General features: G+C 34.2%; 1 protein-coding gene across 2 annotated transcripts in view; it reads right to left on the bottom strand.

Annotated features, from left to right (window-relative positions):
- Nucleotides 1-258: 258 nt before the first annotated feature.
- RAB11FIP2 (RAB11 family interacting protein 2) overlaps nucleotides 259-12,308 on the bottom strand; it is a 48,427-nt gene continuing 36,377 nt past the window's right edge. The window contains exons 4-5 of one of the 2 annotated variants that reach the window (XM_006162049.3): nucleotides 7,923-7,968; nucleotides 259-1,718 (exon numbers count right to left, since the gene is read on the bottom strand). In XM_006162049.3, coding sequence (XP_006162111.1) covers nucleotides 1,491-1,718; nucleotides 7,923-7,968 — 274 coding nt within the window. In that variant the 3' untranslated portion in view covers nucleotides 259-1,490. The remainder of the gene's footprint in view (nucleotides 1,719-7,922; nucleotides 7,969-12,308) is intronic. The other variant, XM_006162051.3, reaches the window with a different exon arrangement.

Here is a 12,308-nt window from a genome sequence, read left to right as displayed (position 1 = left end):
TTTCAATGAAGTCAAAACAGAGATAGATATTAGAAAAAATGTAATTCATTAATGGTTTAGAGAACATTTAAATTTCCATATGGTGATGAACTTTTCATTTTTAAATTCAAAAAGACACAGATAAGTCTTAGTGTTTCATAGTGGTTTCTATTTTTAAGGCCAAGATGAGAAATACTTTTATACTCTTGTTTTTTCATTTAATTTACAGAATAATTTTATACAAATATTTAAAAATAATCCATGGAAGGAATCAATATTTTGGGGAATATTTTTTTCCTAAAAAACATCATTTTGTGATAAATCAATCTTACAGGGTGGATGTAGAGTAATGTGTAATGTCATGCTAGTACAGATCTGCTCAAAAAACTCACTCCTTCTTGACTAAGTCTTATTTTGGTTCAAGACCCAAAGGCAACCATCTGTCCTATTATTTATGTAACTTGAAACCAAGCCTAATTCTTCATTCCTAGAATTTGCCCATTACTTTGAGTTATCAAGCACCAGACAATCACGTCCTTTCCCTGCCCCCAAATCATTTTCAGATATAACTCTGTAGCATGTTCTTTGCCAGTGATTTAAAGGCATGTAGAATTTCAATGAAACAAACTGCATTAGCTTATCTTCTACTTATACTTTAAACAAAACTCAAATGTTAAGAAATTAACTCAAAGAAATTTATACTGTTGTAAAGTTACTGAGGTTTAATAAAATTTGTCATTAAAAAAAAGACGATGACTTTGGATCATTATTTTTGAAAAAAAGAGCAAAAAGTTGATGCTGGAAAAATATGCAGCATCTCAGTACAAATCCAAGGTTCATCTAGTCAAGAGTGATTTGAAGCAGCTCCTCTATTACAAACCATAACAGTAGGTAGTGATGACTTGTCTTGCATCGATAGAGAACAAGTCCATCTTCAAATTAAGAAACTGGTGCCCTAGCCTTAGAGGCAACCAGTTACTTTTAAATGCTTTTAAAACACACATATGTATGAGGTATATGAATGTAGTTTATATACAAAAATATGTGAACATATGTTCATGTACATATAGATGTATATAAAATATGAACTTATTTTTAGTAGTGTTTATAATGAGCAGTATTCCTGAAGCTAAACATGTCTATAAATTGACTTCTGAGAAACCAACCACAGCACTAATCTGCTTTATGAAAAATCTACTCCTGAGGAATAATTCCTGTACTTCTGAAGCTATTTCGAGGCCTCTGGCAGATGACTGGGCTGGCACCAGCATCTAAGTGAATCCTAAAACTGCTTATTCATCAAGAATCTGCCCAATTTCACTTTAAAAGTTTAAATTACTTTGCTCGCTTCAAAGATCACTCTTGATAGTCCCTGGTGGTATTTACAGGTAAAACCATTTTTCACAATGGAAGAGAATATATAATGAAACCTGATAGTGTTTTTTCAGTAACAAGTTTTTCCTTTTTCTCTCTTTCTTTTTCTAATTATAAATGCAGTACCCTCCGTTTTGTTAACTATTGGAGAATTTGCCAGCTCTCCTGGATGGTTCGTATGGCACTCTGAGAATACTGGGCGTTTCTTCCATTACCCTGACGAGGAGGTTGTCAATGTAGTCCTCGAGTTCCCGGATATGGGTGTCCTTCCTCCTAAGGAGTTCTTTGTGTTTCACCAGCTCCCGCAGTACCTCTTCATAAGTCAGACTACGATATCCCGCAGTGGCATCAAAAGGGTTGCTGTCCTAAAACAGGATAAATTTTGTCACTATAGTATTCATAATACCAAGAACATTAGAAATTTAGTTCTTCAACTTCTAGTTTTTCAAATTCTGATAAAGTTTTTCCTTTCCCTATGCTAGAATTAATGTTTTTTGTGTTTTTTTTTTTGGAGGGATTTTCACTATAGTGCACGTGCGCTCACCAGACAGACAGAGAGAGACATAGAGACAGAAAGTGAGAAATCATCCCCCAGGGGGGATGGTCACACCGCAATCCCTTCTCCTCCATTCTCGTCTTGGGATCTTAGGCACGCATGCACACGCGCCCGGCGTGAGTTTTAAGCCACTGGGTCCGGGATGCGAACTGTGGTCTTTTACGTGGGAGTCCAGTGACATAGCCATTACGCTAACTGCTGGTTCCCTAGAATTAATGTTATAGTTCCCAGATTGGCTAGCTGATTCTGAGTCAATGACTAGGGAAGAATGGACCAAAGCCTTGATGGTCACTCTAGATTTTAAAACCTTTTTTCACATTGTGGAAAATTTCCAAATACCAGAGACTGACCATGTAATTTAAAACTAAAGTAAGAAATACAATGTTCTATAATAAATATAACTAAAATAGATTAAAACTAAAGAACCCTTAAGAATTAACTTGGGAGAACTATAGGACACTAATTGAAAACTACACACTGGACATTAGTCCTCATAGAATTTCTCCTCTTGAACTATATCTATAACTAATGTTATACCTCTGGCTTTTTATTGAAGATGGTTACACAAAGCAAAACTATCAAATCTGTTTCTCCAATTGGCTATTAAATGTGGAAAGAATTCATTTAAATCAATGAGCATCCTCCTAAGATGCCTTGTGGGAGTAACCTCTGTTTTAATTTAGAGACAGACAGAACTTTTTTCCCCCTGAGTAGCTGGTTCATTTTATTTCCTCATACTACTAATATCTATCTAATTTATCATATATCCCTTTTTGCCCTGATTATCAGGAAACTCACAGTTCAACCACAATCACATTAACATTTATAGTTAGTGTATCTGCTTTCTCTTCCATTTCATTTATTTACTTCATCCTACCTTACTGATAAAAATTCTTTTTAGACAAAAGCATAAAAATAACCAAAAGAGAAAGAAAAACTTACTGTTAAATTCATTCTTATCACAAAGCACTCTAACAGTAATGTGATACAGAAAGCTCAAAATATGTACGTATTTATCTGGAATTTAATCAAGAAGGCACTACAATATCATCTTTCATTTATAGTGTATAGCAATCAGATTTTTCATTATGTAAATTACAAAGTCCAAATATAAAGTAGCAGTTTTTACCCTTTTTTAAACATGCTTCTAACACTAAGCCCAATAACTTAAAATAACTTCCATCACTTTCTTTCAAAACATTCCAACTTAGCTTTAAGAAAAATAAACTAAAATACAGAGGAAACTGGTTTCCTGGCTCTTAGGAACTATCAATAGCTAATCAGCTCGGTGGAAGATGGGGAATGGCAACCGGAAAATGTAAAAAGATCATTTTTTCCGAAAGAAATAAATTTCTTTCCTCATTTCAGGATCTACTTTAATTGCGCTATGTATCTAGGAGTTTCTACCAGTAAAACTTAAACTCTTTGCCCAAGGTGCCATGACTTTGCTAGCACCGGAGAAACAGAATTTAGAGTACAAAAATCAATCTGATGCTTGGGTCACTGAAGCATGCATACCCACCCAACATTAACAAAAAAATTCAAGATTGAAAAACTTCTCCAGTTCCCTAGAAGGACTCAGGCTTTGTAGAGAAGATAATGTACAACTTATACTGGGCCTTCAAAGATTTTGCAGGCAGAAATGCATAAGGGGCATTTCAAGCAATGTGATCTACTTATTTAAAGGAGAAAACAAGGTTCAGCATTTTCAGCAGCCAGTAAAAGATGGAGCGTGGCTGGAAAATAAGGCACAAGTTAGGGAGCAGAGAGAGGCTGAAATAGACCACCAAAGGAAGATGAATATTATTATTAAGAATTTTAAACTTTTTGCTATAGGAAACAAGAAGTTATTGAAAGTTTCTGAACAGGAATAATATAATTAAAGCTGTGTTGTAGTAAAATTAAAAAGGCAACAGTGAGCAAGATCACTTGGAAGGGATGAGATTAGTCATAGACCTACTGAAATATTAAAGAATTAATACGAATAAATAGAGAAAATATTAAAGGGAAGTGAGCTTAAATTCAATAAGACATATTTAAAACAACTTTTTTGACAATATAAACTGGGAACAGATGTAACTTTATAAGATATATGACCTTTACCCTTAAAAATACTTCGAATATTGCTCTAAAACCATGCAAGGACAATTCTAGAGACAATTGTTGGTTTACTTTTTATTTTTTTCTCTCTCAGATCAGTTAATCTTTTGTGACAATTAGTCTACATACAGATACACACATACTCACATAGTTGCCAGTTTATTTAATTGGTCACAAGTAATTTAGAGATACATAATATAAATTTCTTACTGACATTTTCATAAAACATGATAGTAAGCAGTTTTCTATAGTAAAGATAAGACATGCCATAGAGATATATGTATTTTTGAAAACTGTTAAAAAATGAGCTAAAGTTTCATACTTCAACCCAAGTAATTCTGCATAAATTTGAGACAGAAACCACTTTCCTTATCTGGCCAGTGAGATGTTCTCAACTTTAAAATTTTCTGGTCTATTAAGTAAGTGACTTTCCTGAGCTGCATTTTTAAAAGTTATAAAGTCTGATTTCATTTTTCTCATAAAACACTTACTGAAAAATAGGAGTTCTTGTACAAATTGCAGGGATTAATGAAGTTAAATTAAATGGAGTTCATTAATAATTCGCTAACTGCTTTATGTTTTTTCTTAATTTGACCTAATAATGGACCCTGTTCAACTCTCGCTAATGTTAATGAAATTATACATATATGACCTGATTTCTCCAAACAACTTAAGTGATTACATAGAGTTAAAAAAAACATTTGCATTGTTATATTTAACACTATACCAGTATTGCTGATTAATGTTGTTAAAAAATTTTTATAATGTTTCTTCAAAGATACTAGAGATAAAAGGCATGTCAAAAAATTTTGATGTAAGTGGTCAAATTAATGCCATGATAAGTCTATCTAACAATTTAATCTCTTGAAATAATTATTATCTCAGAATAGTGTCCACCGATTTACAGTCATAATCTAGAACAGACATATTTACTTCATATTTTCTCCTCGGAATGATCTAATATTATAATTTATAAATAGATATCCTGCAAATATAGTTCTGATCTTTTCAATAAATTCCCCATGTGTCCTTTCATGTAAAAACTTTATTCCAAATTTCAGTATCAATTTTCTGGGCAGAAAAGTACAAGTCCTCTAAACTATATTCTGGAAAAGAATATAAAATAATTAAAGACAGTTACATGCCTAGAAAACCATGGAAACCTAATTTTAGGCTTAAAAGTCTTAAATTGACTGATCTTCTTACTTTATATATATATATATATATATATATATATATATATATATATATATATATATATATATATATATATATATATATATATATATATATATATATATATATATATATATATATATATATATATATATATATATATATATACACACACACACACGCGCGCGCGCACACACACAAAAATATATACATACACATACACATATATATATATATGGTTCTGTTTTTAAAAATTTCATAAAAAAGAACCAACTAATAGTAAAACATAAAGTAAAAACATTTTCTGATTACAAAAATTATTTTTCTTAAGGAGAAAAACTCTCAAAAAAATCCCAAAATTCTTTTTTCAAAAGATTTTACTATTATTCTTGGGAAAACATCTAAAATTGAGAAATCTCCAAATTGGTCAAGACCAAATGCAACCTCCAATGGGACTTAGTCCCACTGCTATTTCTTCCCCACAGCACTGCATATAAATAGCACATATGTTTTTAAGATGTCTTCTTGCTTTGAAATTGACGATAAATTCTTCTTTCTCTCTCACAACTGTTCCTTTCTCATCCCTAACCCCACCTCTGTTGAAAATGTCCCTATGCAGATATAAGAAAATGGGGAATGGATTAGAGAATAATAGATTACATAAGGTTTTACCAGAATTTTAAATAACACTACTGTACACAGGACTTGGAGACTTACTAGTGATTTTTTACTTTACACAAATTCTAGCCTTTTAAACTAGGAAATGTACATTTTTTTTTACAATATTTAAACAAAAGCAAATTATCAGGACTCAAAATAACTGAAGCTTTAAAGAAAGGTTGTCCTGGTAACCAAATATTGGTGGGGTTCTAACTGACATCCGAGGCAACTAGAGGAGAACGAGAGAGAAGATGAAGGCCTGGCATTCTCTGATCATCTCATTATTGTTCTAATGAGGAACTTTGCTCTGGGAATATCATCTCAGCTACTTTCACATCTTTTGTCCTACTCCCTTCATCTCCCTTTCAGTTCTTAATTAGGCCTTAAAGAGCTCACACTGCCCTTTCAACTGGCTACTGCTCCTGTTTAAACACTGTGCTTTCACAGACAGGTGTTGGCACTAGCATGTAAGACATACAAACTTAATTACAAAATACTATGTCCAGAAGGGGAAAAAATAACTTGGTAGATGGCTATTACTGGAGAACTTAATGTAAATTACTTCAAACATCTTATAATCTTCAACATAAAAATTGTTCAAATACTTTCCCTCAATAACGATCAGTACAAGGATGAGCTTTCTCCTCTTAATTGTATCCTGCAGTAAATTAACAACACCTAGTAATCCTTTAACTGTCATTTAGAATAGTTAGTATTCCACAGAAAAATAATCACACATCAAGGATTCTTTTATCACCTTTAAATCCTTTAACTAAAACAATTTTCACATTTTATTTCTTTAAAGAATTCTAAGGATGCTTTTAAAGCAATAAATTACAAGATTTGGAAAAGTACATTTACAAGCACATAGAAATTGTAATTAAGGTTACTTAATAAACAATAGCTACACATTAAATCGATTTTTTGATGTTGCATTTTGTTTGAGATTAAGTAACTGCCTGATAGAATTCATTTTACTATCTGATCAAAGGCCGACTTCATATATTCTGACATTTCTCGCCAGACTGCCATATTATAAAGACTTGAGTATTTATGAAACATCAAAACTTACAAATCATTTACATAAAACAGCAAAAACACAGTACAAAGTCCTGTGTTTCTATGTTTTCTACAATTTTAAAGACAAACAACCGCACTTAGAATGGTTTATAAAATAAACTCGAACTTCGCCTGGGCTTCTTCTAGGCATATCACATCCTAGAAAATAGTGATATGTGATCGCTTAAAAAAATTATTATACATCTGGATCAAACACATTAAGGACAGATGGTTGAAATAGCAACCATCAGCTTCTTGGAATTAAGGCTCTATTTCTGTAACTCAGTGAGAATTTAGTTTTCCATAAAGAACATTTGCCCATATTTTTGTAAAGTAACTTATTCTCTAGGTTTAATATATTTAGAATTGACTGCAGATGCAATGGAACTCTGAATAGAACTCCCAACACTAGATTTCAAAGAACAATAAAATGTGGTAAAGATAGCAAAATAATCCTTGTAAAAAATATTTGAGTTGATTTAGCTGGTTGCTATTAAGCCTTTTAATATATACTTGGTTTCGTTCTGACTAGGAGGGTAAGTGTTCTAAAGTATCTGTCTTTTTAAATGCTTTCCATGTTACCTACATCTCCTGCCAGGGTGCTTCTCCTATTGTTGAATATTAACAAGCAGCTTCACGCTTTCTTCAATCCTTGTCCCAATAACAACAAAAATGTTAGTGTTCTCTTCATGCTCTAATTCAAAACTGTAGTGCTCACTTAGACAACTTTCTATTAATTTCAAAACAATCTATAAACAAAATGCGTATTCTAAATTAGCTTCAATTATAACTTTATGTTTGCTTGGACTTTCATAGACCATATACAGAAGTTTCACCCTACTATAAATATAAAAGGCAATATTTAAATTTCACTTTCTTTCTTTCTCTCAAAATTACCGCACTGAACTACAATATTTAGGTAACTGGGCATTCAGGAAACAAAGGCATTTTTAGAAATGGTGCCAGAGAGATGTCTGACTTGGTCTTTGGTAATTTTCTAACTCCCTCAGCAACTTACCGGGATTTTCCTGAGATCCTCATTGCTTGTCAGATTCATATGGAAACTAAATAATAAAGCACAAATACAAATATTAAATGTGTATCATAGTCTATGTGGAAGGAAACACAAAAATAACCAACATTACAATAAAAATATCCAACACTGCAATAAAAAATTTCTAAAGTCCGAAATCACTTAGACGAGTGAAATTTAATCCAAAGTGGAGAAGAAACAAAATTACTCAACCATTTTTAAAGCATCAACACTTTTAAACTCTGAAGGAAAACCCTTCATTTATTATCAAAACTGAAGAACCACACCTCTAAATATGTAGTTTTTAAACATAGCAATTTCATTCAAAAGATTTTATAAAACTGACTTCTCTAACACATTACATGTTTTACACACATACACTCACCTTAAGCTTTCTGATATAAAACTGTTGAGAACTAAGTAAATTTAGGTTGGAAAAACCATAGAATAGGAATTGAAGCAATCTGTGTTTATAATAAATAGATATTAGAAAAATTAACTTTCAAATATTACCTTATCAATGAAAATAAATTCAGAATTGTAGGAACCACTGCTGGCATTAATGTGATTTCTAAGTAGCTAGTCTTCAAAATTTAAATACCAAAATAGACCAAAACAAAATAGATTTCTTCCATGCAGAGAGTAAGGAAAAACCACAGCTGAATGCTATAACCATTTTCTTCTTTGAAACATGTCCATTAGGAAGGGAACTGCAATCCAAAAGAAGCTAAACTTCAAAGCCATCTGATGAGTAAATATTTCATCAGTGCTATTCAAGTTTAATTTTTACCCAGCACTTAAGAGTATTGGTCTTTAGAACCTCTACAAAGCATTACTGTCCTGGGAAACTTTTCACACACACACATGCGCACACACACACACACACATACACACACTAACTTAACTGTAAAATTATATTTTTTCATTATCTGTATATAATCAGCAAAATACCTCAGATAGTTTGAAGGTTTAAGAAAGTCATTTTAAAAACTTTTGACTATCTGACAAAAAGTCTGGATACTGGATATAATGTCTGGAAAATATAAGCATTGGTGCATATCCTAGATTGTAATATCTATAAGACATACGTGCAAGTATAACCACCTAAAGGTAATTTCTCATGTACCAAGATTTCATATTAGGACTAAGATGTGTTGTACCAGCTTCCAGAACAAGCTATTGGCCTTTCTAGCTAGAATCGTGGATACATTTAGTATTTCAGTAGAGCTGGGTGATATGGTAGAGAGGAGTAAAACATGTTTTTGTTTTAGGTTTTTGTCATAGGGTACGTGTGCTCAACAGAGAGAGAGAGAGAGAGACAAAGTGAGAAAGCTGCTGGGGGGATGGCCACACCACAGTCCCTTCTGCCCCATTCTCCACCTGAGATTTTAGGCAGACACACACATGTGCACAGTGAGTTTTTCAAGTCATCAGATCTAGGACTCAAACTGCAATAGCCATGTGGGAATCCAGCATCTTAACCACCTGCTGGTCTCAAAACATGTTAAATACCTACGATGTACCATTTACTGGCCTATGTGGCTGATTCATTTTTGGATTCTCTGTATCTCACCATTTTTATGATATTCTGCATGGTCCTGGACTAGAGCCACCACTCTGGCAAAGCCTCAAGAGTCTGACAAAAGAGTGGCTTAAAAGAAACACCAAACCTAAAGAGACATTCTCATATAGACCACCATGGCCTTGAGTGCCGTGGTAGCAGCTGCTAATACATATGGTTTCCATCCTCTCTCTCAATCTAAGGTAGTCAACATAAGGGTCCAGAGGGACTAAGTTCTCCTTGCCCCATTAACTCACAGCATGCTTTCCAATAGGTCAAGAAACACAGTCTCTCTCTGACTATGATATTCTCAAGGGCAAAATGATTTACATTCAGGTTTGACAGTATTCCCAGGAGCTTACACAGAGGCAAGGGGTTGAGAGCCCTGGAGCCAGGTGGTGTGAGCTCAAATCCTAGTTCTGCACTGTACTTGCTGTGTGCTCTTGAGTGAATTACTTAACTATGATTATCTCCCATGTCCCTCACTTGTAAAATGGGAATGGTGACATTATCAGATTATACTACTGTGAAGATTATGTCAGAACATGTGAAACACTTAGCATAGTGGACTAGTGGATAGAACATGCTCAATAAATTATTTCATAAGCATTTACATAGCACTTAATTTGTGCCAGACACTGCTGAAAGCACTTGACCAAAATTAACTCATCTAACCTGCATGACTCTTAAGCAGGTTATTTGGTCCCATATCTTCATGTCATCCTTTCAAAAACAAAGAGACAAGTCAGAGGTTAGGTAACTTGTGTGTGGTAACTTAGCTGGCAGCTGACAGAGCTGAATGGCTTTTCACTGTGTCATCCTAACTGACACACTGTCCCAGCCCTGCTCTCTGTAGAGACTACTTAGAGAACACTCCTGCACTACTGATACCCTGGACAGAGAGGCCACCACATGGCTTAATCAGAGTGGATATCACCTTATTCTGAGAAAACATACAGTAGAATTACACTGGCAGAAATCAGAAGAAAGCACTTTTTTTTTTTTTTTTGGAGAGATTTTCGCTATAGGGCGCGTGCGCTCGCCAGACAGAGAGGGACATAGAGACAGAAAGCGAGAAATCACCCCCCAGAGGGGATGGCCACGCCGCAATCCCTTCTCCTCCATTCTCCTCTCGAGATCTTGGGCACGCACGCACACGCGCCCAGCGTGGGTTTTAAACCACCGGGTCCGGGACGTGAACCGCGGTCGACTACGTGGGAGTCCAGCGACATAGCCATTACGCCAACTGCTGGTTCCCAAAAGCACTCTTGATAAATTTTTAGGCCACAAGAAAAGTTCTACCACTGCAATTAGTCAAGGAAGGCCTAATTCATGGAAAAAGCAGGATTTTAAATGACATCAAGGACAGGTTTGGCAGCTAGAGAAGGAAGGCTCTGCAGACATATGGCATGGCCTAGGGCTGCTAGACAAGAACGTCCCTGCAGAGCACTGGAGAGGGCAGAACACCAGGCAGCAGGAGGAGCAGCAGCCCTCAACGATACAAAGCACAAGATGAGGACCTCAGATCTGGCCCAAAAAGCAATAGGCAATTTTTTGATAGTGTTGATCTTTCATAAAAACTGGGCTGTTGGAAAAAGTCATTAGATATTTTTCTATGTAAAAATGCATTATGAGTTTTCTGACAACCCAATATTATTTAAACATTCCATTTTTAGGAACATAATCTATCCCATCACATCCTTTAGAAAGGACAGTATTATGACTATAAATTTCAATATATATCTTAAGAAGAAATCACTGAACTAAGAAAGAAAAACACAGGGTCTATGTTTATTATAGCAAGGGTTTTTAAGGAAGAGGCAATTAGGACACAGATTTTACCCAAATCACAAAATTAACAAGTAGTATCTAAAAGACTTTAGCTTATGTAACCAAAATGAAATTCAATGACCACCTGAAAACTATCTGAAAATTCTTAAAAACAATTAAGTTTCAATGTGACAACCGTAAGGGGAAGGTTGTGTACAGGGCGGCAAATTCTCACTCCTCCCATTGTACCTGAATAAACCCCAGTGATCTCGCTCATTCCGTGCACATCTGAGCAAGAAGGCTCTTGTACTGGGTATTGTCTGAAATCTAAAGGGAGAACCCCTCCCTTGTGGTCTGCTTTATATTCCCACACTAACGTGTCAGACTCATGACAAACTCAGTCATTCATGGCTGCCTTTTTTGATCTGTCCTTAAGGGAGAAAAAAGAGTTAACTGAACTGGATTGAATTAGCTCGGTGAAAAATAAAATGTCTCTATTTATTGAAGTGTGGCACCAATTTGTGACATCTTTCTCTTTGGACTGCAGTCCTCATGTCAGACAAGATATCAAATAATACACTTTGACTGCTCAATTGAGTTGTTGACAGGTTAAGGAAAATGGTGTCTTTTTAATCAGGTGTAAAATAAACTTAAGACATGTTCACATTGAAAAGGCAGTCAATATAAGGTGAAACTCCAGAACTAAAAATTAAATTTTAGAAAATAGAACTGAAGTAGTTCAAAGCTGGCAGTGGATTTTTGTCGTACTGCATCACTATCAGTAACTTAAACTTTTTCAGTCAATAGCTTGAATATTTTTAGTTTTGGGCATTTCCAAATTTTAAACTAATTTCCAAGTAAGCTATGATTTTAAACTTTAAAAATAGCAGCTTTCAAATATTACATATCTAGAAACCTTTAATATCTCTTTTACAACATCACATTGATTTATCTCAAAGTTAGAATAAATAATCAACAAAAAAATAGGTAAACTGGTGAAAACTTAAAAATAGCTTTTAATTGTGCTATGGACTAGTCTT

This window comes from Tupaia chinensis, unplaced genomic scaffold (assembly GCF_000334495.1).
Source record: "Tupaia chinensis unplaced genomic scaffold, TupChi_1.0 Scaffold139602_1, whole genome shotgun sequence".
NCBI classification, from domain to species: Eukaryota; Metazoa; Chordata; class Mammalia; order Scandentia; family Tupaiidae; genus Tupaia; species Tupaia belangeri.
The sequence above is the reverse complement of the archived record's forward strand: the minus strand, read 5'-3'. Positions and strand labels throughout refer to the sequence as shown.